Source organism: Ictidomys tridecemlineatus, chromosome 4 (assembly GCF_052094955.1).
Source record: "Ictidomys tridecemlineatus isolate mIctTri1 chromosome 4, mIctTri1.hap1, whole genome shotgun sequence".
NCBI classification, from domain to species: domain Eukaryota; kingdom Metazoa; phylum Chordata; class Mammalia; order Rodentia; family Sciuridae; genus Ictidomys; species Ictidomys tridecemlineatus.
The window spans coordinates 175,513,657-175,539,989 of record NC_135480.1 but is presented as its reverse complement, the minus strand read 5'-3'; the positions used below and the strand labels follow the sequence as shown (position 1 = coordinate 175,539,989).

The 26,333-nt window shown below is 48.9% G+C and overlaps 1 protein-coding gene across 1 annotated transcript in view; it reads left to right on the top strand.

Moving 5' to 3' along the window:
* The window catches only part of Pax5 (paired box 5), a 174,809-nt gene extending 150,013 nt beyond the window's left edge, over positions 1-24,796 (top strand). Inside the window, exons 7-8 of the mRNA XM_005326287.4 lie at positions 10,460-10,546; positions 17,874-24,796. Of these exons, the coding sequence (XP_005326344.2) occupies positions 10,460-10,546; positions 17,874-17,950 (164 nt within the window). The 3' untranslated portion in view covers positions 17,951-24,796. The remainder of the gene's footprint in view (positions 1-10,459; positions 10,547-17,873) is intronic.
* Positions 24,797-26,333: the final 1,537 nt, after the last annotated feature.

The following is a 26,333-nucleotide window of genomic DNA, read 5'->3' as shown; positions in this document are numbered from 1 at the left end:
TAAAGATCCATCAACAACTAAAAAAAAAAAAAGGCATTAAAAGAAAAAGCCCATCACTAATAAAAGTAAAAAGATCCCCAATCAGAAATGTAATATAAGTTTTCTCAAGTGCAGTGTGTGTGGTCCATGAGGAATCTTAGAACTCTGCGGAGTGGTGGGACAGTGTTACTTTCTACCACAACCAACTTTTTAATCATGCATTCCAACTCCAAGGCTGCTCTGAGTAGCTCCAAGAAAAGTGTGTTCTGACAGTTGATTGGAATGAATCCAGCTTAGGCCGGATGCACAGGAACCTCGTGAGTTTATTAAGCATCCATCACGGATACGTGAGCTGGATTTTCTTGGGGATACAATTCAATGTTATTCCACCTGAATGTGGAACCTGGAGTCTAGAGGGTAAGGCTATGAGACGGGGGCTTCTGGTACCTCAAAGAAACTCTTCAGGTTTCCAGGATGAGCATCTTCCAGTGGCAAAATGGGTGCAGAGAAAAGGCTCTAAGAAAAACCTAGAACTTTCTTATCTTTCCAAGCCGGCTTTAGCCAGGTCTGGGCTATAACTACCAGTAATGTTTTTGCTCCTTCCTTTTTAAAGTTTTTACTCCTGTGCTCTTTTGAAGTGATCCAAAATTAGTGCTTTATATGTGTCAGGGGAGGACTGTCAAGGTCTGGGGTAGGCGGTGTGCCGAGCCCTCTGGAGACCATCCATCCTGAGCCCCTCTTCACAAGTGGCACCTACACTGTGGTTCCTGCAGCAGACCTAGCCCCTTTGCCTCTCTGTATGGTACTGGCTTCCTCTGCAGGGATCAAGGACTCCTCGCACAGATTCCAGCACAATTCTTCCAGCATGAAATTCATGACCTGTTTCTATTCTGATTCTGACTGGGGCTGGCTCAAGGGACTATTGGGCACTCCTAGTGCTTACTCGGTCAGCATGTGTGTTGGAGGCAGGGCCTTATGTTGGAGCTGGAAGGGGCTATCAAGGTCCATCTGTCACAGACGGTCAGCCTTGCTTCCTGCCCTTGAGGAGGACACAGACTCAACAGCAGGGGAGGCTAGATGGGGTCACAAATGACCCAGAGCCTGGCTAGAGAATGTAATGCTAGCCCAGGGTTGGGCAATCAGGGAAAAATGAGGAATGCCCTCAGCAGGACAGTTGATCCAGAAAGGCTTCCTGGAGGAGGTAGTATTGACAAATTGGAGGTCTTGACAAATTGGAAACTGAACATGAGGAGGGAAAGAAGGTGGCATTTCAGATGAAAGGAACAACAGGTGAAGAGGACCATGTGGCACATGCATGGGGAACACAGGTGGTGTGGAGCCCTGGGACCTGGCACAAGGCAGGAGATAGTGACTGGGAAGGTCCATGGTAGCAGACCTGAAGAGCCTTCACTCGTGAGCCTTCTTGGGTGTTGGTCCTAATGAGTGTGCCTCCATGGGCACTCCAGCCTGGGTGTACCAATGCTCTAGGAGCTGACATGCCAGATGCTGAGGTCTCTCTTATCTGCCCCCCACACAAAAATCAGGTGTTACCCTGCACCCTGTGAGTCTGCAGGGATCTTTTGCCTGTTGTCCTGCCCACTGTTTGCTTAGATGCTGACAGGAGGGGACAGAATTTTGGAATAAGACCACAGCAAAACAGTGTATGAACAGTGGACCAGAACTGATTAAAATATGCCACAGATAGCCACAGTCTCCAGTGTAGATGCCTACAATGGCCAGGCAGGCCACAGGATAAAAGAAGTCAGCCTTGTGGCCAGGACAAGATAGAAATTGCCTGGTCTGTGACTAACGACACACTGTTCCTTCAAAACACTGGACAGCCATCAATCTGTGTTGATGGGCATCATGTGGCCCAAAAGCTCCAGTTCTTGCCTCTGATGGACTGTCAGCTGGTAGATATGGGGGTGCCTGTGGCCTAGGGCAGGGGCACTGTCAGGCAGCAGGGAATCACTAGAGGTTCCCTACATTGGAGTTTTCATAGGTGGAGACAAAAGGAAATGGGCATAGCAGCTTCTTCTTTACAGAGGACAAAACTGAGGCCCAGAAAGGTCACTAAGCTGCCTCACAGCTGGCCAGTGACAGAGTCTCACATGGGTTGGCCCTGGTCTCCACCCAGTGTCTCTGTGACCTACCCAGTGCTACTCTTCAGCCACAAAGTCTGTGGCTCTCCCCGAGAAATGAGAAGCATTGTGTATTCTCCACCTCACGCTCGCCCTCTCTCTTGGTTTTTCTCTTCCCTGTTTTTCTGAAGGCCTTCATGGCTGGCCTGAGCTGGTGGGAGAAGAGGTTTTTCCCAGCGATGGATCGATGTGCGGTGTGCTGGGCTGTCGGGGTTGACAGGGCTGACCTTTACTGAGCTCAGGTTTTCGTCTCCCTGTTGGGAGCTCAGGAAGGTCTTGCTGTGTAGAGAGGGAGGGCGAACAGCCTCGGCCTTCATGGGCCCAGGCTGTGGGCCTTCCTGTCTGTAGTGAAGACAGGAGGGGAAGCCTCCTGCAGGTCATTTATGTGAATCTTTTCCAAGCACACCACTTTCACAGATGAGAAAACTGAGGCTTGGTGAGTATTGGCTTGCTCAAGCTCATTCAGAGGGCCCCAGAATCCAGAGTGTATGTATATATACATTATGCATATTATGTATACCCATATATGTATGTATCCTGCCTATATGTACATTATAGATAATAGTTTAAACTATTAAATATAGTGCTGTGTGGATGTATAGATCTATTTGTTAAATATACATGTTGTGAAAGGCCATGGTTTTGATCACCCAAGTCATAGACAGTTTTGTGCAGCAATGCCCGGTACCCACTGACCCCCTATCTGCTGCATGTGACACTTCTACAAAGCCTCAGAGAGAAGCTGAAGAAATTTCATGGCCCTGTTGAACTCTTTCCATCCTCCTCCTCCTCCTCCTCCTCCACAAAGATTTTCTCTCCAAGCCCAGTTTGACTCCTTCAGAAATAGAACTTGGCTGCGAAGTCACTTTGAAAGACTTTCTGTATGTTAATTACAGCCGGCCAAGGTCTCGAGCAGAGGTGGGAGCCCACCATCTGCAGATGGGGTCGGCCCCCAGCGCGCTCTGCAAATCCCCATCATCTGGCAGGTGTCGTTTTGGGTTAATTAAGAGCTACACTGAGCCCGTTTACCTGTCACTTCTGAGAATTTTAGAAAACTTTGACTTTCTTGCCATCTCAGAGCTTTGAGCGAAGGGGAAACTGAAAACACCTCTGATTCTGGTGAAGCTCCTGTTCCTGGAATCTCCAGGGCAGTTGCATTCAGCACAGCTTATCACAGCCCCCCCCCCCCGAAACTTTTTATTTTCATCAGTATTTTCTTGTTATCACATTGGTCTTTATAGTCAGCTCTTCTGTACTGGGAAGACAGTGCTGTTTGGGAGAACCCCATGTTTATCCTTGGTCTCTTAAGCCTCTGCTTTCCTTCTTAGTCTTTGAGAAAAGAACATACATTCCTCCAACTTCTTTGTTTAGTGGCTCTGTGGCAGGGGTTTGAGGTGGGACTCACTTGGCCGGTCAGGAGTCTCAGCAAGTCAGGGTCTGGGCAGAAGTGCTGACCTCAGAGCTCTGCATGCATGGGAAGATGACTCAGATCCCCAGAGTCGGGTTCTCATTTGGTCACATGTCCCTCTTCTTCATCACAAGACAACTTTCTCTCTTGGGAGTGATGCTAATGTTCTGTAACTTGGTAGGGGTTTGCTTTACCTGGGTATCATGCATTTTTCAAAACACCATAGTACCCTGAAGATTTGTGCATTTCATTATGTGTAAATTTTACATCCAAAGAGAAAAATTTGTTCATTAAACAAATAATGAACTTCAGATAATAATATGCATGCTGAAGTACTTAAGGGAAAATGTACTGATACTTGCAATTTACTTGGAAATGCAAAAAATGGAGACATATGACAAGCACAAACAAAACTTTATGGCAGAACCAGGTGGTGGCCTTACAGATGTCCCTCTAATATTCCTTCAGCTTTTCTGTCTTGAGAAGGAGTATGGGGAGCACACCCTCGGCTGAGCTTGATATCTCCACCATCAGTGAAGAGAAGGTTCATATTGCTCCTCACACAGGTTTGCAAAGATCATCTGTAACCACAAAGTCACTTGGTCTTCTCCACAAGCTTAAAAAATAGGGACTTCCCTTTCCTCCATTTTACAGATGAGGAAACTGAGGCTTAAGAGGTAAATCCACAATCCCAAAGCCACACAACCTATAAGCAGCAGAGCCTGATCTACAGCCGGAGTCTGTGTGACTCCAAAGGCCATTTTCTGTCTTCTCCTCCAGGATGAGCAGCTCTGAACAAGAGTAGGAGCTGGAGCACATCCTGAAAGTGACCCTGGACAGCCCTCTATTCTCAGTCCTGATGACAGTAGCCAAGGACTCCCATTATGAACCATTTGCTGGTCCCTCCTCCCTGCCTTTGCACATGCAGTGGCCTCTTCTGGCCTCACCACACCTTTCCCTTCTTCAAACAATACCAAGAGCTGCTGCCACCCCCTGTGTCTTGAACTCAAGATAAGATTGATTCAAACCCTCGTTTGCCATCTCATGGAAAAGTCTGATGTCTTCCCGAGAATTTTGCAACATCTCCAGGTGGAGACTCATTTTCCCATTCTCACCTCTGGCTCAGGCTTCTTGGGCTCCATGATCTATACTGTTCTCTAATTAAATTCTTTCATCCCACCCAACCACTTCCTCTGATTTTCATGTGGGGAGAAAACAGCAATGCCAGCCTTGGAGTGTTGTGTTAGTCTGTTTTCTGTTGCTATAACAAAATACCTAAGAATGAATAGTTTGTGAAGAAGAGAAGTGTATTTTGGCCCACAGTCTGGAGGTTAGAAAGTCCTAGGCCATAGCAGTGATGTCTAGCCAGGGCATCATAATGTGGCAGAAGGCGAATGGGCACTTTATAATAGCCTATTCTCCTAAGAAAGGTGTTAACCCCTCTTAATGACCTGATCACCTCTTAAATACCTCTGTCTTTCACAGAGCTACAACGGCAATCACATTTTGACATGAGTTCAAACCATAGCAAGTGTGTAGCAGGCTTTGTGAATCTATAGGAGGTGGGCAGGGGCTAGGTTACACTCCCAACAGACAATTTAAGATGGGAACTTTCTCTTCTTAAACATCGCCCCTGCCCACCATGGGTTGTGTGCATCTTTAGTTCCCACAGCTCAGTTCCTTCCATTTTCTTAGTACAGCACTTAACTCTTTCCAACTTTACTCCTGTACCCAGAACTTGGCTTCCCTTTGCATATCCAAGAATGCAGCGAAAGCTCAAAAATTCCTTTTAGAGCTTGATCCAGTTGTTAGAGGAGGGTATTTTTTTCCTCCACCTTCTCCAGTCTCTTTGGCATGGGGAGAAGATAGGTTTGTTCTTCCAGGAACATTATATCATTTGTCTCTCACCATCCTGTGATGTAGGTGCTTGTCTTAGTTCATTTCCTGCTGCTATGACTGAATACTTATAAACAATAAAGTCTGATTTAGCTCATATTTCTCAAGGTTAGGAATTTTGAGGTTGGGTGGTGGCATCTGGTGAAGTTCTTCTTACAAATGGGGACTCTACCAAGTCCCAAGATGACAAAGAATATCATATAACAAGATAGAACCTCAGTTCTTATAAAGATATAGACCCATTGAATTAGGGTTTCACCCTTATGGTCCCACCCTCATTACCTCCTTTAATCTTCCTTATATCCCCAAAATTCTGAAATACCTACAAATACCATATTTTTATTAAATTTGTACCCTCTTAATACCTCATAATGAAGACTCAAGTTTCAACTTGAGTTTAGTGGGCACATTCAGACCAGAGGCTTATATTCAAGATGAAGACACTCAGCCCAGAGAGGTTCAATCATTTGCCCAGGCCCACACAGCCAGTGAGTAGAGGGACTTCTGTGTCAGTCACTGTCTGTCCTGTGTGTGCCCACTTTCTTTCTGAGGAGGGCCCATGTGCTGTGTACCTCCCACTGCCCACTGAATGACAGCCACCTAGGCACAAGCTGGCACCCCAAGCAGGCCTCATAGAAGCTTTTCTATAAATGCAATCAGAATATGTTTCCAATTTACAAGGTAGGCATTTTTGAGAAATGTCCAAAGCATGGATCAGTTGGTGGAAAGAGGTGACGAATGCTGGGCAATATCTTTGTCCTTTGAGCTGGGAAAAATCTTTAGAAAAGGCATTTACTGTATGATCTTTGTCTTGGACCTTCTGGCTGCACCTCTGGAGGCCCCAGCAAAAGCCAGAACCAGGGATTTGCATTTTTCGCCCTGCTCTTGAGGAAGATTTTGTGCCTATTGATTGTATGGCTATGTCACCTCCCAAGCCGTGTCCCCTCTCACCTGTGCTGTGGCAGCAGGACCACAGGTGGATCTCCGGGACCTCAAGCTTACTCTTCCAGCCTGTCTACCAGCTGCTATCACTCCCTGCCCTGTAGCGTTGGCTGTCCCAGCCACAACAGGAGAAAATGCTAACATCCTGTCCCATCCTGGCTCTGCTCTACAGCAGCCACACAGGAGGTCTGGCTACTTGGGTCACACCCTGACCACCTAGCCCCAGACCTCTGTTTGGCCTGGGGTGCCTAGCTCCCTGTGCGCTCAAAGTCCTACCCATCCTTTAAGGCTAGGCTCATAGCTCCCCTTCTCCCCAGAGGTATTTCCAGACCTCTGGCTAGACAAACCTCACTTTTCCAAACAGCTTTTATGAGGTTTCAGCAAAGAAGGTGAGTGCCCCTCAGAGGATGGCAGTGAGTTCAGACAGGGAAAATGAAGCAAAGGACTAGACCCCCCCTAGAGCTCAGGGACCCAGGATCAGGTGGGGCCCAAAGCAGCTGTGAGGGCCCAGGAGGAACAACCCTGTGGCAGCAGAGTAGAATCAGGCTCAGCAGAAAAGAAGGACCTTTAGACAGGACTTGGATTATTCTGTTCTTTTACAAATGGGGAAACAGAGGCCCAGGTGGGAAAGTAGTGTCACTGAGGCAAGAGAGCCCTGTGCTGGGAGACAGGAGCCTGGATCCCCCAACCTGGGCAAGTCTCCCCACCCTCTGCAGGCTCCATTTTCTCACATATGAAGTGCAGTCAGTTGTACACATCTTGTGAGCTTCACAGAATAGTCAAGAGCATTACATGAGATTCTGGATGCAAGGAGGTCTTGGGGACTGATACAGGGTCATTGTCATCGTGGGGTGGCATTTGCTGAGCCTTCACTGTGTGCCAGGTACTCTGTTCATGTGGCCTCTACAAAAACCACATGGTCTTTACAACAAGCTTTCAATTGCCCTATTTAATAGAGAAGGAAACTGTAGCACAGGAAGATGGAGTGGCCTGTTGGGAGTCACAAAGCTGGGAAGAGACAGACCCAGGATTTGAATCCACACTGGCTCCAGGACCCTTGTTTCCAGCTTCTGTGCCAAACTGACTGAGGCCCATGGGATCCAGTGGTAGCTTGTGGGCTTGAACCTCCTATGATCTACTGCTTCCCAGTAAGCTTTGTGGCTTGGATAGAATAGGAATGTAGATAGCTTCCTTGGTGATTGAAGACCTGGCCTCCCCATATCTCATGGGGTGAGGGCTCCCTATACTTAGCCAGCTTCCTATCTAGCACTTCAGATACTCAGGCACCATACATATCAGGTCCTCAACAGGAGGTTGGACCAGCCCCTGGGTCAGCCTCATGCCCTGGAGATGGTCAAGCTCCCCTTATCTAGGCCATCTCATAGAGCAGGGGCCCCAGGCGAGGTTGCCTATCACATCACAACTCTTAGCACACCATGGTGGGGGCAGTAGGTTCATTTGCTCCACTGAGGGTCAGGATGGTATGGTAGGCAATGAAGTCAGAGAAATTGGTTTGAATCCTGGCACACAGCAGGATATACCCCTGACTATGGGGACAAATAATGGAAGTAATACTAGCCATCACCTGAGTTAGAGAAGTCTGCTCTAGTAGTATATCTCTGGTTGACCTGGAAGCTCCCATTTTTTATCCATGCATTCATTCAACAAATAATTTTCCATGCCTGCTTGATGCCAGGCCTTGTGCTGACGGGTGGGATAGAGACATGGACAAGTCTCTCTGCTCCCCAAGGAGCCTACAGCCTAGTGGAAGGGGCAGGTAATTAACAAGGTAAGCATGATAAACAGGACAGATTGGAGTGGGATGCTCTCTATAGAGAAAAATAGAGCAAGAGAGAGGAATGGGGTGGTCAGGGAAGGCCTCATAGTAGGGTCTTGCCTGAAAGAAAACTAGTAGGAGTAGAGGAGGGAACCACGGTGACATCTATAACAGAAGAAGCCAGGAAGCTACGAGAGATCCATTGAGTACCCTCTGTCTGTGGGAGCTGGCACACAGATAGAGGACTCACAGAGGCCAGACACCCATGCCCCAGATTGTTCATCCAGGGCAGGGAAAATCTGGTGCCTGGGGCTGATACAGCAAACTGGGTCTGCCTAGGGAGAGGCAGGAGAGGGACTTCCATGGGAAGAGGTATCCCAGAGCCTTGTCACTAATACTATAAGGCCAGGCAAGTGGGGATGGGGAGGAGGGTAGTGATCCTGAGTTAGGTGCATCCTCTAGAGGAGTTGGGAGCTGTTTGTGGCCCCCTGTAGGCCTCAAGGAGCCAGTGCCAATTTGGGGATGGACAACATGTACAAAACAAACACAGTCCCCCCTCACCCCAGTGGACCTGAGACTTGCACTTTTGGAGGCTGGAGATCAGGGAGGCTTCCTGGAAGAAGCAGCCGTGGACTGGGCCTGGCAGTAGGAAAGATGTTGCTATATATAAATGGCCTTTGCCACGGTAGCCTGATGCCCCAGGTCCAGGCATGGTGCTGTCAGGAAGTGCCTCTGAAAGAGCAGCTCCACAGGCACCCAGAGCCAGAGGGGAGAGCGGTGTCCCTTTTCTGTGTCTCTGCTCCCCCACCCTGCCCCTGAGGAGGAGGAGGAGGCGGCTCTGTGGTGTGATGGATATGCTGAGGCTGGGCTGCTGCGGCCCAGCACTGTCACCATGCTCTCCCTCCGTATGCCAGAACCTGACACCCTGACCACTGAGGCATAAAAAACAGAGAATTGGAAGGCTCAGCCTGTCAGGCTGGGAGTGGCCCCCAGAGAGGCCTGAGGAGGAGCGCACGTGTGTGTGTGTGTGTGTGTGTGTGTGTGTGTGTGTGTGTGTGTGTATGCACACACTCTGCCTGTGTGCCTTGGAGGTGGGAAGAGGCTGACTGGTCCCAGTAGCAGGGAGGGCTGGCCCCTCGACTTAGCCTCACTGTTGGGCCCCTACCTGACCAAGCCCCCATGGGCCACACATTTGGGCTTAGGCCACAGGAGAAAGCAAAAAATTGCTCTTGGTTCTGAGTTCTGGTTGGCCCCTTCTGGAGACTCTTGCCCTTTGGCCTCTATAGATCTCTATGGGGGTGTTGTGGAGTCATGCTCATGGAGCTGTGTAAAGCCTGTCATCTCCAACAGAGGAGAACCCTGTGCTCTGCACCCAGTAGCTGAAGAAAACCACTCAACAACTGACTTTCCATGCCCTGCCCCAGGGCCTTTACTGGACACACCCTATGCCAGGCACAGGGGCACCCAATGAAGGGTCAGGACCCAAGCCTGACCCCTGGGGACCCTGGCCACAGAGTGAGACAGGCAGGCCATGGTGGCTGTGACAGCAAGACAGCAAGGGTGTGGAGGACAGGATTCAGGCTCCTGCCTCTGACCTGGATGCTGGTAGGATACCTTCCTGGGGCTGTTGTGCACCCAGGAAAGAGCCAGATACAGTACACTGTTCTTTAAGCTGGTGGGCCGATCCTCAGGGTATCCCATGCGACCTCCCATTCTGGCACACCTCATAGTACCTACCTGAGCACACCAAGAGCCACTGACAGCTGCCCCAGAGTGCCTAGAAGACTCCATCTGCATCGACAATCAGAGGGTCTGGGTTTATGTCTCATCCCTGACTACAGGAGGCTCTATAGGCAGCCACCTCAGCACTCACAGGCCAGAATGGAGCTGAGGTTATGGGCCATGAAGCTGAAGCACTCCAGGTTCTGGAGTGGCCTCAGCCAGGACTGAGAGCATGGTGATCTAGGGCTTTGTGCTTGGGCAGGTGTATCATGGTCATTTTGTGAGTCCCTCAGACTTATAAAATGGGCCAGTGACCCCCCAGAACACCTGGAACTTGGTGGCTCCATGGTACCAACATGAGAATGCTTTTCACTCCCAGGATACAAAGGGCTTTAGGGGGAAATAAACACTGACAAGGTTGGCTGCTCACTTAATAAGGATGTGGCCCTAACCTGCCTTTATTGGTTATGAAAAGTATCTGAAGCTTATATTGAAGGCAAATGGCACCAGCACTCAGGCTGGCTGGGACTCAGGGCTTTTTCCAAACTAGATTTGATATTTAGTTCCTGTTTCTCTCTCCTCCTCCACCTACAGGGAGTGAGTTTTCCGGGAGTCCCTATAGCCATCCTCAGTATTCCTCGTACAACGACTCCTGGAGGTTCCCCAACCCGGGGCTGCTTGGTGAGTACTGGCAGAGGTCTGCCAGGGCCCTGGGCCCTGGGCTGCTGCATCTGAACCTTCTCATTGGGCCAGGGTCCCTCGACACCTTGAGCTTTAGTCACCAAGGTAGGTGGGTAGCTTGCCCCACACAATGGAATACAGGGGTTGCATGGGGCCCTTAGGGCAGTAACATCACTCTTCTCATGCTCCCATTCCTCCCCAGGATTCTTGCGGGGTTGAGGGAAAATGTCATAAGGTGAAGAGAATAAAAAGACACTGAGGGAGAAAGAAGGTAGGAAAATTCCCTGCCTATGAGGAACTTGTATTTCTTAAGAGCCATTAAAATATGGTGAGAACTCTCTAAATAAGAGGTAGTAAAGACATAAACTTGGATAGATCAGTGGTGGCTTCCTGGAGAACTGTCTTGCTAAGGCCCACTGATGGAACAGTGATGTCTTCCATGGATGGCAGCAGTGCCAGTTCCTTTGGAAGCTTGCTGCTTTATGGCTGAAGGCCTGCCAGGCAGAGCTCAGCTGGTACTCAACTCCTGCCCAAACTTCAAATTGGCAGATTGTCCAAGACTGGTGCCAGTCTGATTGTGAACATCACCAATGTTTTAGGGTTCCCCTAAGATCAAGCAGGACTAACTCAGCCCTCAAAAGTCTAAGAGTCTTTTGTTTTGCTGACATAAACTTACATAAAACCAGCTGGTGAGTGCCAACTGGAACTTGAGGAACTCTAAAGAGGAGACCCTGGGTTATAGATGTCATTTTCCACCTGTGGGTGGAGCCTGCAGGCAGCAACACTGATCCCTCCCCAAGGTCAGCTGAGAATTTTCCACTTGGAGGAGCAAAAGGTCAGACATGGGCCCTCTGAGACCACTCTGGTCTGTCTGTCCAGCTTAACAAGGCCTTTTTAAGTGAGAGCCTGTTAATTCCCTGGATCCTTAATTATTTCAGGACTGAGAAACATAGACTTCATCAGAAAAGCAATAACCCAAAGTCTTCAAACTCAAGTTGACAAAGCATAGGTATGTGAAGGAAGTCCTGAAGTCTTAGCCTTGACCCCCTCCCAAACCTGGTTTAGTGATTAGAACAGACACACAGCACAGACACTACCTCACTCTTGCTACCAGCATTCCATGTCCTTGGGGCCTTGGGCTGCCCAAAGCATTTTGGCATGTCATGCATAACTGTGGATGAAATGAGGCACATTGCCAATTAGTGCTGCGGGTCTCTGTGCAGGGGAGAATCCCAATCTCAGAAAAGCCTGTGAGCTTCTTACTAACTATAGTTTCCCTGAGGACCTGAATCTGCAGATTGATCTCAGACTTCTTTTTTTGATTTGGTCAAAATCATTTCTAAGTATTGAACAAGGGTCTCACTTACCTGATGGTTTTCTCTGAGCTGACCAGTTGTCCATCTCAAGGACCAGAAGGTATGGGCAGCTCTGGTCTCCCTGACCCAGTGTTTTCTAGCAAGGGTGGAGCCAAGTGGGTGAGTCCTGTGCCAAGAAGTCCCTCCCTAGAAATCTCCCTCAGACAGAGCCCTGGTCCCAGTTCTAAGAGACCACAGGGAATGGCTCAAAGGAGGCCTGGGCAACAGTATGGGGCAGTGGCTCCTTCTGATGAGGCTTTGACTCCAAGGAGGTCACATTGACCCAGGGCTTCCATTTATGACTGCCTAGGGGGACACATGAAGGCTGAGATCCAACCCACATAGGGCACAAAGTCCTGCCCAGAAGGGGCACCTTTTTCTAATTTTGCATCCTGTAGGTTAGCAGTAGACTTTATTTTTTTGCCTGGAAATTCAAGAGGTAGAGAAGTGAGGACAAAACTGCTGAGGCAGGTGTGACAAAAGGATGGGGTTGCAGGTGGGGTGGTCTGTGGAGTGTGCACAAATGGGGGACCTCGAATGCCAGGCTGAGAAGCTGGCAACTGACTACATGGGCTGCTGGCTAGATGTCCAAGGAACCAAAGCAGGTGGCTGCACCACTTCTGAGGCTTTTGCTCTTCCAACTGGGGAGAAATCAAGGTCACAGCCCTAGTTGTTAGTCCCTGATTTGGGGAAGATGAAGGCTCTGTCCAAGAGAGTTCACTGGGGGAATGAGGGAGCCTTTGGCAGGCATGTCTGTGCTGGGAGGTGCTCAGGGCCATTCAGGGGGCTGGAGATAGCATGAGGAAGAGGAATCAAAACTCCATTTATTGCGCTGGGCTTGTAGCTCAGTGGCAGAGCATTTGCCTATCATGTATGAGGCACTGGGTTCAATCCTCAGTACCACATAAAAATATATAAAATGAAGGTATTGTATCCATCTACAACTACAAAAATATTTTTAAAAAACCCTCCATTCATCTAAATGAGAACTTGCTAATTGTATCCAGTACTGGGCAAAACCCATCATTTGGGTTATCTCATTTGGTTCTTTCAACAATGCTATGGAAAACATATTATCATCAGATGAAGAGAGTGAGGCTCAGAAGAGTTAATTCACATGAGGTCACAGCATGCAAGTGGCAGAATGAGGACTCCACTGACTCCAGAGCCTGTATTCAGAGGCAATATATGATGCAGTTTTCTGATTGTCCCTAATTCAGTCAGAATATTACAGCTTGGAAATAGACCTCATTCCTATGTAGAAACAGGCCTGAGAGTTTTCAGCACTCAAGGATTGTGTGTGATGAGGGGAACTGGTCTATTTTAGTATCTGTATCTGTCAGACTTATGTTACAAATTCTGGTTTAAGGGGAAAAAACAGATTAAGGAACATTAGGGGCTCCAAGAATCATGGGAGGGTAGGCATGGGACTCACAACCAGGAACACACCCAGCCACCCTACCAGGGCTTTTCTATTGCAAACATTCCCAAACATGCTGCTGGTTGGTACCCCCACAGCCACTTGCTCTCTGCTGCAGCTTTCCCAGGGTGCCCCATCTTAAGCATCACAAGCTCTGCCCTGCTCGCACCCAAAGCTAGGCCTCTTTGCCATCCACTCCCAACCAATGGAGTTCCCTAGTCCACTTCCTCAAGTTGCTCCCTTTCCATTAAAAGTCACATTCAAGAAGCTCATGGGCAGAGCCCACATAACGCACAGCCTGGAAAGGCCACTTTCCAGTTTGCAATGCTGTGCCCAGGCAGCAAGGGAAGCTGGGAGGTTGCACTCAATGAGATAGGTCTTCTGCAAAGGAAACTGCAAGCATAGGAGGAGTTCAAAGCTTGTGGGGCAGCTCCAGGCATAAGCAATGGCCCCAGGATTGGCCTGAGTCAGGCCATCAACCTGTCTGGGAGTTGGTTGGCTCAGGTATAAAATGAGGAGAGTCATCGTGGTGACCTTTTTAGGAAGGCACTGAACATGATGTTCTTTTGGCATGTGCCCTGAATCTAGACTGATGGCTTCTTTGACAGGAGGGTGGGGGATGTGCCAGGGGCCAAGGGTACGGAAACCTGTCCTGTGGTCCATGGTGCTCCTGCAGAATCAACAGGAGTTGTGGGCATAGGTGAGCCCCTGCATGCATGCGTGTGCGGGTACACACAAGTATGCTCACAACCATCTATCACTTGCTCTCAGATTGCACACAACCTGGCACATGCTGCCTACACTTTGGCTAGCCTGGTTGAGTGAGGCCTCTTCACCGAGTGAGGACCCTCAACACCATCAAATGAAGGCAGAAGACACATTGCACTACCTTCATGGGAGAACTTTCCTCCCTGTGTGCATGCCCAGTGGGGGAAGCTGTGACTCAGCATCCCATCCTGTGGGTCCCCCCAGGCTGATGAGGGCCAGGGGGCAGCCAGGGCTGGCAGAGAGAAAGGGCGGCTGTGGTCAATTAGGATTAGAATAGGAGCGCCTTGGCTGCTGTAAAGGGATTAGAGAGGGAGCCAGCCCGGAATGACTGTGTCAGGAAGTAAATTGATGATAATGTGAATTAGAGAGGAAAAATGACAGAAGAAAGGACAAGTTTATTCTAGATGGAGGTCTAATGGGCACCAGGAAGACAGAGCGCTTTGTGAGGTGATGTTTTCATTTTTCACCATAAATGCAAACTCTCACACAAGGTGCTCTAGACGGTTGGTCTGGCCAATACTGGGCTCTGGGAGGGGGTGAGCCAGAGGTGGCTGGCTGGGGAGCTGGAATACAGGCCAGGAATCTGCTGGGAACCTTATCATCCACTTCCTATCCCTTGCCAACCCCTTCGTGAGGCAGCCTCTGTGTTGTTGTTGTTGTTTCTTTTGATACATTATTAGTTGTTGATGTGCATTTATTTATTTATATGTGGTGCTGAGAATCGAACCCAGTGCCTCACACATGCTAGGCAAGCACTCCACCACTGAGCCACAACCCTAGCCCCTCTGTGGTTTTTCTGCCCTTGTACCATGCCAGGCCTACAGGGGAGAGTCTGTTCACACACATACCCCTGTCCCCTAGGCTTGTCCTCAAGCAGAGATGCAGGGCTGGCACTGCAGCTACTCTGTAAGAGGCTGTCCTGACACTGTCTCTATCCCACAGAGGGAGTAGCAGAGGAAGGCAGATAGGTATCTGAGTCAGGTCTCCAGGTGGCTGGGCAGGCAAGAGAAATGTCTCTGGGAATTCTTAGGCATGGGACTGGTGTGCATGCTTCCCAGGCTGTTTCCACTGTTGTCCTGCCCCTAAAGGCCATACTGCCTCCTTGAATGGCAGGAGGAGAGAGAAGTGTTATCTGCTAGGGGGAGCTGAGTTTAAAGTGGAGGGGATGCATGCTAAAGTGCCCTCTCAAGCCATCTCCTTTGGTTACACACTAGCTCTATGATTTTCTTAAAACCTCTCCAAACCTTCTTTTTCTCATCTATAAAATGAGTATGATAATAATTCTTACTTGATAGGATTGCTGTGGAAATTAAGAGTTAACAGACATGGCCGGGCACAGTGGCACACCTGTAATCCCAGGAGCTCAGAAGGCTGAGGCAGGAGCATCATGAGTTCAAAGCCAGCCTCAGCAATTTAGTAGGCCCTAAACAATTTAGTGCGACCCAGTCTCTAAATAAAATATAAAAAGGGCTGGGGATGTAGCTCAGTGATTAAGTACCCGAGTTCAATCCCTGGTACCAAAAAAAAAAAAAAAAAAAAGTTAATAGACATGAAGGGCTTAGAAAAGTGACAATCCATAGTACTCTTATATCCTTATTTTATGGTCACAATAGCTCCACTGTGACCCCCTATTACAGATGAAGAACAAAGTCACATGTTCAAGGTTTTACAGCCAAGATACGGTAGAGCCTCACTGGCAACCCCAGGTCTCAGCCCCCAGTTATGGTATCTAGGAGAATCACCAGATTGGTTTGGATTGGAGTGGGTGAGTTTCAGAATAAATAAGAGTTGTCTCATCTGGGGAATTAAGAGGCTTGCTAGGGCTGGGGTTGTGGCTCAGTGGTAAAGTGCTTGCCTAGCACATGTGAGGCACTGGGTTTGGTCCTCTGCACCACATAAAAATATTTAAAATAAAGGTAGGGTTAGGATTAGAGTTTTTGAATTATGTAAAGAATCCTGAGATAGGGGAAGACAGCCTGAATCCCAGGCCAGGAACTAGCACTTATGAGGCTCTGTGGCTTTGGCCATGTGATTTTGTTTAGTGACTGTCAATTTCCTCACCTATAAAAAGAGGAGATTGGCCTAGTTGCTCTAACTTTGTGGTTATCAGACCAGCTGATGCCCTATTTCCCCCAGCTCCTCTTACCCCTGGGGAGGAGTTTTAGACCAGAGCAGATCTTCTGGAAGCCATACACAGACTGCAGAACTGAAGAAAGCAGACCAGAGGCAGTGGGAAGAACCTAGCATGATGTGAAGGCCCCCATGGCTCTGTCCTGATGCCACAGGAAGGGCCTGCACCTGCCCTTTTACATACACACATTCCCAGTCACCTCTGTCTTCCAAGCCCAGCCCAACTCCACTTCCTCCAGGAGGCTGACTTGCCAGAACAGGTTGTGTTTCCCTAGAGCTTTTTTCTTAGAGCTCAAATCCTCTTCCTGATTCAACATCAGACTGGGTCAGGCTGATGATTAACATTTTTTTTTCCCAGCCCTGCACCCAACAAGGTCAGGAAAGGAGCAGTAAATAAGTTAGTGAGTTCCTGAATGGATGAATGGATGGCAAGGAAGCTGAGGGGGTTCTTCACTACTGTTTGCTCACTCAGTGCTATTGTTCAATTATACCAAAACCCCAGCTAAACTGGCCAGGCTCCAGGCTGGGAACTGGGGACAGACGCCCAAAAGATCAGAACCCAGCTCCTACCTTTATGGAACTCTCCACCCTGGGATGGGGGAAGTACAGAAAAAAGTGGTTGTAGTGTAGTTGTAGCCCAAGCTTTTGGGGAGTGTTAGTGCAGGGCAGGGGGCTTCCCAGAAGAGAGAGTGGGATACTGGGATTTGAAGGAGGCATAGAAGTTTAACAGATAGGAAAGGGGGAAAGGGCACAGGCTGGGTATTCCAAGCAGGAGGCCACCAGGGGAAAAGGAACAGAGGCCTGAGAGTCTGATCAGTGGGTTAACTACCTACCCCTGGATTTAAATGAGATAATACATGCAAAGAACGGAGGAAATGCTCAGCCAGCTACAGTTGCCATTCACATTATGGTATACTTGAGACCACTGCAGACAGTTCTTTTCTGCTGGAGTATGATATATGAATGTGAGTGGCAGGGGCAGTCCTTGTAGGAGATTAAGTCCAGAGAAGCTGGCAAGAGTTAGACCACAAAGCATTGGATAAAGCCTGAATGCTTTTTATCTTCTAGATCAGGGGCCAGCAAACTTTTTCTACAATGAAACAGATAATACATATTGTCAGCTTTGTGGGCCACAGTCTCCGTTGCAACTACTCAGTTCTTCCACAGTAGCAGGGAAGCCACCATAGACAGTGGTAAAACAAATGGGCAAGACTGTTCCAGTAGCATGTCAGTTACTACAGCAGGCGATTGAGGCCCAGGTTTAGAGCCCAGGGCCCCTGGTTGGCTGAGCCCAGCCCTTGGTGGCAAGGGTATAGTTATTGTCCTCATCAGACTTGCTTTTCAGGAAACAGATCAGGATGAAGATCTTGGTGAGAGGGGACAGTGACTTCAGCTGGGTGATGGGATAGAAGGGAGAGAGATGGGCAGACTATAAACAGGGGACCCGGGGCTGGGGATGTGGCTCAAGCGGTAGTGCGCTCGCCTGGCATGCGTGTGGCCCAGGTTCGATCCTCAGCACCACATACAAACAAAGATGTTGTGTCTGCCGAAAAACTAAAATAAATAAATAAATACTAAAATTCTAAATAAATAAATAAACAAACAAACAGGGGACCCCAGGTCCAACTTCAGTGCTCTCTCTCATCTCTTCCAGGCTCCCCCTACTATTACAGCGCTGCTGCCCGAGGAGCTGCTCCGCCTGCCGCTGCCACTGCCTATGACCGTCACTGACCCTTGGAGCCAGGCAGGCGCCAAGCACTTATGACACATATCATTGAGAGAGAGAGCCTCCCAGCCTCCCTACCAAGACAACCAGAGGGGCCCCAACAAGACCATCCCCCAACCAGCCCCTACTCATCTGAAACTCCCTCCCTCCCCTTTTCCTGCCAAGTTCTATGGTAGGCCTGTTGGACTTCTGAACCTTTGTCTGTTTCAAGTGTCAATCAGTGAGCTTCTCCCAGTGGTGACCAGATCTCTGACAACCAATAGACTGTTTGCCAGACAAATGCAGCCCAGCCCAACCTGCCAGTCCCCCAGCTGTCTGACCTCTGTGAATCTTATCCACCATAGGTCTGGGAAGGGAAGATAGCTTGTTGCTTCAACAGCACCCGTGTATATACACCTTTTTGCTTTTCTGTGGACCTAAAGGTCCACATGAGCAGACTTCCCATCCCATGATGAGCTCACAGTGTCATAGGACATCTTCAGTCTGACTCTGCACAGAGTATCCCCTCTGCCTTGAGTGCTCCCATCAGGTGGGCTTGAAGTTTTCCTTAGGACTGAGGATGTCCACCACAGGGCCCCAGTCCCCTGCTCATTCCTACTTCTCTAGTGTCTTGACTAGGAGTCTTACTGGGCTGGTTGGGCTGCAAGCTCCTACCCGAAGTCTCCCGAGAGGAATACACTTTGGGGAGATGCCCTGGTTTCCTGCCTCCATTTCCCTGGGGCCACTGCAGTATGAGCAACTCTTTTCCAGATCTAAGGACTCCAAGAGAACTGACTGGGAGAGCCTTCAGCTGTTGTTCTAAAGTAAGAGTTCATCTGAGTATTGATCATGTCATGGACTTTGAATGTCAGGGCTGGGTGGGTCTGGAGACCCCCAGGGAGGGGCCTGAGGCTTTCCTGACCCCTCAGACACTGGAACTGCTGAATGGAATTGGAATGTTTTCTGAGGCATACCCAGGCTTGAATCACTTGGGACACCTGCTGTGGCGACTTCACCCACCCATCCTCCAGGAACCTAGCAAGTAGATTCTGGGCAAGCTTGCCAGTGACAGACAACAGTTAGCAACAAGGACTTTCCCAGCACCATGGACCACAGAATCTACAGCAGTCAGCCAGAACTTCTGATCCACCTCTCTGGGTAGCACCTCCCCATCCTCATGGAGCTGAGCATATAGCTGGGCCCAAAGGCATGGGGTTGGCAACAGATGCCTAACTATAGTTATAGGCCTACCTGTTGATATAAGGGCTGGGATGGTCAGAGCTGTGGCCAAGGCCATGAGAGCTCAGAGAGGGAGCTTGAGGAACTTACTGTGGGCCAGGCTGGTAAGAGGAAGTCAGCTGGAAAACTTGGGAGACAGAGAAAGGCCTCCTGGGTGAGGGACAGAACAAGCAGTGATGAACTTGTGTGTGACTTGGGAGTGGTTTTGAGATGAGGGTGCCAGGTGCCACCATCTCTTCACCTGGAACCTCAATTCCTTGTACAGTCTCTCTTGCCAACTCAGAATGGCCAGGTAGAGCCTCCATCTAAACCCAGGCTGAATTATAGCCATGATGGCAGGCTTAGTCATCTTATATGACAGTCTCTCATGTCTGTATGTCACCAGATTAGCAGAGAGCTGGGGTAGAAAGAGCCTGGACTTGGGATCATCAGGCCTAGCAGGTCTTATCCTAGCTACACCTCTGCTTTACCGTGAGTCCTCTGCCCCCAGCTGCCTTTTCCTTCCCGAGCCTTGGCTAACTTGTTACAGCAGGGTTGCCTGATTGCTTTCTTCTTCTCATCCTCCCTCCTGGGGAGCTGGGGCTGTGACAGGGTCATCTGGGGGCACGACCTCCATTTTTGAGCAAGCATATGGGGATGGATACCTGAGTCCTGCTAATGTTTGGATCCAGTGGGAAACAAGAACATTCTGAGGGGTGGGAATTATAAGGGCCCTAAAAAAGACCTAGTCTGGCTACCCTAGGGAAACTGAAGCCCAGCTTGGGGAAACCCAGGACCATGCAGAGAGTTAGAGAAGACTTCCTCTGGCCATCCCCAAGTGTTTTGTTCCCCCATACTCCAACAGGCTTGTAGAATACAAGAGACCCAGATTCAGTAAAGTGGATTCCCTAGCAATGACTGGTGGAAGTAGGGCTGGGACTTGGACCCTGGACCCCTAACACGTGGTGATCTGTTACCCCCTTCTATCATCTCATATTCCTGGGAGAGGAGTTGACAGTGAGGATGGCAAGAGAGGTTTCTGCTCTAGACTGGTGTCTGGGGCTGTTAGAACTACCAAGGAAACCCAATACCTGGCCAGAGGTGGAGACCAGAGAGTCACAGCAGGTATATCCACCCCTGTGGAAACTGTTTGGCAGAGAAGAAGGTGGCTGGGGCCAGAGCCTCCTCCAGGAGCTGAGGCAAACTGGCCCCAACCTCCACCTGCCAGGTAAGGGTGGAGCAGGATGTTACTTGGCTCCTCCCTTTCTCCCTCCTACTCCCTCACAGGAAGTGGTGTTAGGGTCCTTGGCATAGGCCTTTTGGGCCTCTGCCCCTAGCCACTCCTCTCTTGGAATGATATGCACCCATATCTTTGGGTCCTGGTCCTTTCTTGTAGTTTCAGTCTTTAGGAAGAAGTCAGCCCCCACTGAACTAGCTGCTAAAGACACGTACCATCATTCCTCTGCAGAGCCCATGTGGCACCACAGCAGCCCCTGCCCCTATCCCATTCCTGATCTTGCCCTTGTAAGGGGCTCCCTCCAAGCTTTTCCTCTCTCACCTGAGGCCTTGATAGTCCTCAGATGGATTTGTATTAATTAGACAACCACATGATTCCTGGGCTGCCAGGCAGAAGCACAAGAGCACACAGATGCACACGGAAGTTCACATACACACCTGCTCTCATGTATTCAGAGCTCCCAGGCTGCCCAGCAGAACTGCCTGGGGGCTTGGAGAGGATAGTTTCAAAGGACACAAGTTGTTGAGTAGATGCCAGAGAATTCTGAATGGAAATCCTGAGACTGGGGCTTCACCAGCATCCCAGTAGGAGGCCTGGGGCATTCCTCCATGGGCCTTCAGCTGTGTGTTCCAGCTCTGACTTTTTGAAAAAGGACATTTTCATACCATTCATTTAACTCCAACCTAGAGAAATCTGAAAACATATCAAATTCATCATCTCTTTCCCAAAGTGTGCTGGTTAGGGTTAGTGCTTTCATATCTGATGTTGTATGGTGCTTTGCAATCCTTGACTAATGCCCATTTCACAGATGGGGAGATTGACATTTGGGGCTCATCAGGTAAGACAGAGATGAAATGAACTCTGATATCTGGGCCCTATTCTCTCCCTACAGAGTTGTGCTTCTGTTGTGGGACTATGGGATTCGAAAACATCTGTCTCTCAATCCTCCAGAAACACCCCCAGACCCACAATGAGGGAAGAGCAGAACCTGGAGGCTGGCCTCCAGAAGGGCCCTGGGGTTAGTGGACTTGTCAGTCTCACTGATTCCCATTAACACTGAAACTTGTAGTCTTTCCTCAAATTCACACCAATGCTTCTGAGACTTCATCCAGGCTCCTTCCCTACTGCACCTTGAGCTCAGAGGTAGTCAGACCTTGTCCAAGGATACACCGTGATGCCTGGCAGGCCCAGATCCCATTCTCAAGGTGCAGGGTACCAGTATTATAAACTGTCCCCTTATTTCACTTTTCTCTGCTCTTTTTGATTTGGAGCAGACTGTGACGATATGCAGGAGTGCCTGAGCTAGGATTTAGGGTTCCCACAGGCTCCCAAAACACAGATGGCAATATCAAGGGCCCTCAACTGCTTTCCCAGCCAGGCAGGCAATGTCATCCCATTCCCCAGGCAAGGCAAGAGGCAGCATGGCATGGTGGGGCCATGATGCCCAGGAGTGTGGAAACTTGTAAATCACTGACAACCAGGAGAAAAATATATCTGTGGTCCAAATCTGACCCATTGGCCCTCAACTTGCCTCCCAATCTTTGTCAAATGCCCCCTTTCTTCCTCACCTCCCTGACCTTCATCGTACATTTGGAGAAGGTGGGAGCCCAGAGAAGTGAGAGATGTGCTTCAGGTCATCTAGCAAGTTGGTGGCAGAAATAGGCAAACTCACCCTTCTGGTCACATCCTTGGCTCTGGCTTTGAAGGCAGGATGAGGTGAATGGGAGTGGTGGTGGTTTAGCTTTCACGCATACAACAAAGAACCCCAGCTGTGGCCACAGAACACTGATGGATGAAATACCTTCACGAGGAGTCATACCCCAGAATACTGCCCTGCCTCTGGCAGCCTTGGCTCTAGCCACCCCCTTGTGGACGACATTTCTGCTGGAGGATAGCTCTAAGCCATGGGGAGCAAATCTGAAAAACAAAGCAAGCACTCCCTACAGATAGCTAGAAATGAGCTATGTTTCAGATATATCATCCCAAGAATGCAGAGAAAAATCCAGGCCCTTGGATAGGCCAGGCCCAGGTAGAGAGGGCTGATCCTGCAGGACCCTGGGCTAGACCAGCTCCACAGCAGCCCTGTGGAGAGGCTGACTCTGCAGCCCTGGCCTTGTCACCCATCTGGAGCCTTCCTCTGATGGTTTCCAGACACGCACACTGGTGTTCTTGGTGAATATATTCTTTTAGTTCCCTTGGCCTTGGAGAGGTCTGAGGAAAGTGCACTTCTTAAAAGGTAACAAAATACATGATTGGAAAGTTAGACAGTCAGGCCGTGACTCCTAGCCTGCAGTCTGCCCCACCTCTGGTGGCCCCTTCAGCCCCTTGTTCCCTGTTGTCCCCGGGCCTCAGGATTCCCTCTTGCATATTCATGGGGGGAGCCACAGTGTTGATATGCCCTTCCCCACTGTCAGCTCAGGCAGCCAGGTCCCTAGAGGTTGGCTGCAGAGGAGGGCAGTGAGTCCCTTATGTGCATGCACCTGATGAGGCCGTGAAACTGCTGCTCACTGGAAGCAGCAGATTCTGGTTTTCCTTTCATTCTTTGGTAGCTCCTCAGCACCAAGGGAGGGCCCATTACTGGACTCCCTGAGTACTGAAAGGGATCTCAGGATCATGTCACTGCCATTTGAGACATTCAGTCCAGGGGATCCAGTTTAATTCATCCCCAAGTTGGGTGTATGTCTATATATTCTTTTGCCCACATCTTAAGACACCTGAACAGCACAAGAAAAAAACAGCTATACTCTTTACCAGGAGTATCTCAATGGTTTCTCAAATGCAGTTGGCTCGAGATGGGCACTTGGTCTATGGCAGGAGAGACAGAGGGCCAGCACTGCCCTTTAGCTTTTTGCAGCTCTGAGCAGAACCCAGGGAGGGAAGCAGATAAAACAGCAGAATGGGGGGGAGGGTATTGGCAGTTCTATGTCTTCCTCTGTGATTCAGCCATTTTGGAGACTCCCTGATGAGGTCCACCAACCCTGTGGCTACGGCTGTTGAGCCACTCTTGTCCCCCAAATTACCATGCTTATGGCCACATTTCTCATCTCCAATAGCACCATTAAGAACAAGTGATTTTGGATGATGGATTTTTGATTTACAAACGGTGCATTTTCCTTGGAGTGGAACAGAAAGGAAACCATTTAATGGCTCCCTTATTTTCAAGCATGAATACATTTTAATGAAACTATTTTATTGTATTTGAGGAAATGGAGAGTTGAACATTCCAACCAATCAATAGCCAATTAATTGCTATCAAGCTAAAAAGAAAATAAATAAATCCTAAGTCTATTTTAAACACCCTGCCAAGTTCAGAGCCTCGGAATCTGGCCTTCCATCTATGGTGTGCACGCCAGAGCCCATACACGGACACAAACACGCACATACCCCGAGACCTCACATGTACCTGAAACTCAGAAAAAGCACTGAGTCTCCTCGTGCCAATTCTTGCCTGCTCTTCTTGCCTTTGGTCACAGAAGGTGAGCAGACCTGGCAGCAGCCAGTCCTGGGGTTCAGGAAGAGACAAACCTTTTCCCTGGCCCCAAGTTACCAGCACAGTATGGGGGAACAAGCAGTGAAGGCCTGGCATTGCCAGGGCCACACTTCTCGTTCCTAACTGCTGGGCCTCCCACATAGGGTAAGGATGGAATTCCAACTCTAGTTTGGCCCTGATTCCTGCTGGAAGATGCTGCCCTGGTTATTCCACCCTCTAGTGGCCTTTGGACATTTGAGTATTTGTAGAAATGCAGATTACATTGCAAATGGAACTCTCTGCCAGGAAGACACATGGATTTTGCTTTTCATTCTTTGAGACAGATGACTTTGTCTTAGGGACCAACCTTCCAGCATCAAAGAAATACATATCTACTGTATCCGCCAAAGTTTGTGATGCCTGCATAGACGCTTACTTATTAAAAAAAAAAAGTACAAAAAAAAACCCAACAAAAAAATTGAATTGCCTTTGAAAGTCGGAGATGATCTTTCTCCAACAGATTGAAAAAAAAAATGCTTCCTAAAATGTGTTATGTTTTGTATTCTTTTTTTCTAGTAGAAAATAACTGACTTGAAATATTGGTGGTTTTTCCTTTCTTAGTGACGTGTGTTGCTTTTGTGTGTAATGATATTTGAATGTAATTACAGCAGTGCCAATTTGCCAAAGATGTTGGACATATTTTTCTTTTGTTGGGAGGAGGGCAGGGGTTGGGGTGGGACTTGGGAGGCAACTGGGGTGGGTATTGTTTTAATTTTTCAAGTTTTTTTTCTTGTCAAACCTGGAATTTGTGCTTTTATTTTAAGTTAAATGGTTGACCGCAACACCTTTATTTTAGATTAGTTTGAAAAACATGCAATAAGATTGGCGTAGTTTCAATATCTGTGTGTCTTTTCATGAGTGACTGTTACTTGTGAAGAATTGATTTTATGTAACCTTTATGTGAAATAATTATTTGTAAATATTTGCCATAATTTTATTGGTTCCTAAAATAAAAGTAATTTTTTAAGTTCAGAAAAAGAATTTTATCTCATTCATTTTTAGAAAATTTGCAGATGCTCTTTGACAACTTCAACCAAAGCACGTGGGATTGTGAGGAATTTGATGGCTTCTGATTAAATCCCAGTCAAAACAAATTCATGGGTCCAGAATGATGTGCCATATCACTCAACTCTTCTATGTGCAGTGGGCAGAGAGGTAGGGCCTGCCCTTGGCAAGCTGCCAGCTAGGTTGGCGGGGCGCTGCAATGGATGAGCACTGTCCCCTGCCCTCCCAGACTTGTCTTTGCTGTTCACTAGCTGTAGAACCTTAGCCAAAGTCTTTAAACTCAACGTTTTTAGCTCTAAAATGGACAGTGATACATACTTCATTCATTCATTCAACATCTACTCTGTCCTAGGCACTGGGGATAAGAGCAGCGAATGAAGCAAAAGAGAAACTCTGCTTATATCAGACATATAATCCAGTGGGTTATTGTGAGGATAAGTTAACAGGTAAAATGCCTGCATCCGTGCTTTTAACCTTGATCCAGCCTGAATCTCCAGGAACCTAAAACGTCTGGGAACAGACAAAGCTCAGAAATCACCTGTGCCAGGTGACCTGGTTTTTAGGCAATAAAGCACAAGCTGTACCTGGCCAGAACTCAGAGCCCAAGATCCACATTCCTTCTGAGGGAGGTGCCTGTTCCAGCAGCCTTCAGAAGTGAGCATTTTGGCCACATGGGAGCCCAGAAGTGGCTTTTCATCAGAGGGTAGGGCAGCTGCAGACCTGAGCCCTGCCCCTGCCAGGCGATGTCAGTCTGCAAGGGCAGGCAGGGACCACTGTGCCCCTTGGCACAGTGTGTGCAACTCAGTAATTGCCAGAGATGGAGTGGGCGAGTGACCACGTGGGGGCCGTGGACTGCGACTCATTCATATTTAATAAAGCAGGCTGCACAGCCTCCATTCATTTCTGCAATGGATGGTGACGAAGATGATTCCTGGGGGAGAGACAGTGAGAGAGCGCTGGCAGAGCTCTGGCCCTTCTTACTTCCCAAGGCATTTACAGCACAAACTTCAAACAGAAGCAGCTGTGTTTGGAAGCTGAAATTGGACCCCAAACCTGTGGGAACTGGTGAAGTGGGGCAGGCACTTTAGGCCCTGGTTCCATGGCTCTGGTTCCTAGTTTTCTGAGGGCAGAAACCTCATACCTGCCCTAGGAAATGGGGCACCAGTATCCCTAGTAATCACTGCAAGTGCAGCCCCCACATGATAGCTGCATAGAGGTAACAGATGAGGCCTCCAGGGAAGGAGGATGGAAATGCCAACCCTGAGCATGCTCAGGCAGCCTCCAGGGACAGTCACAAAGGGCAAGAAGGCCAGGCCTGAGGCCTGAGTGGGAGGCCTCAGACCCATTCATTCTTCATACTCCCTCTGGAACCAAGCCCTCAGATGCTGAATACAGGGATATCCAGCACCAGGATATCCCC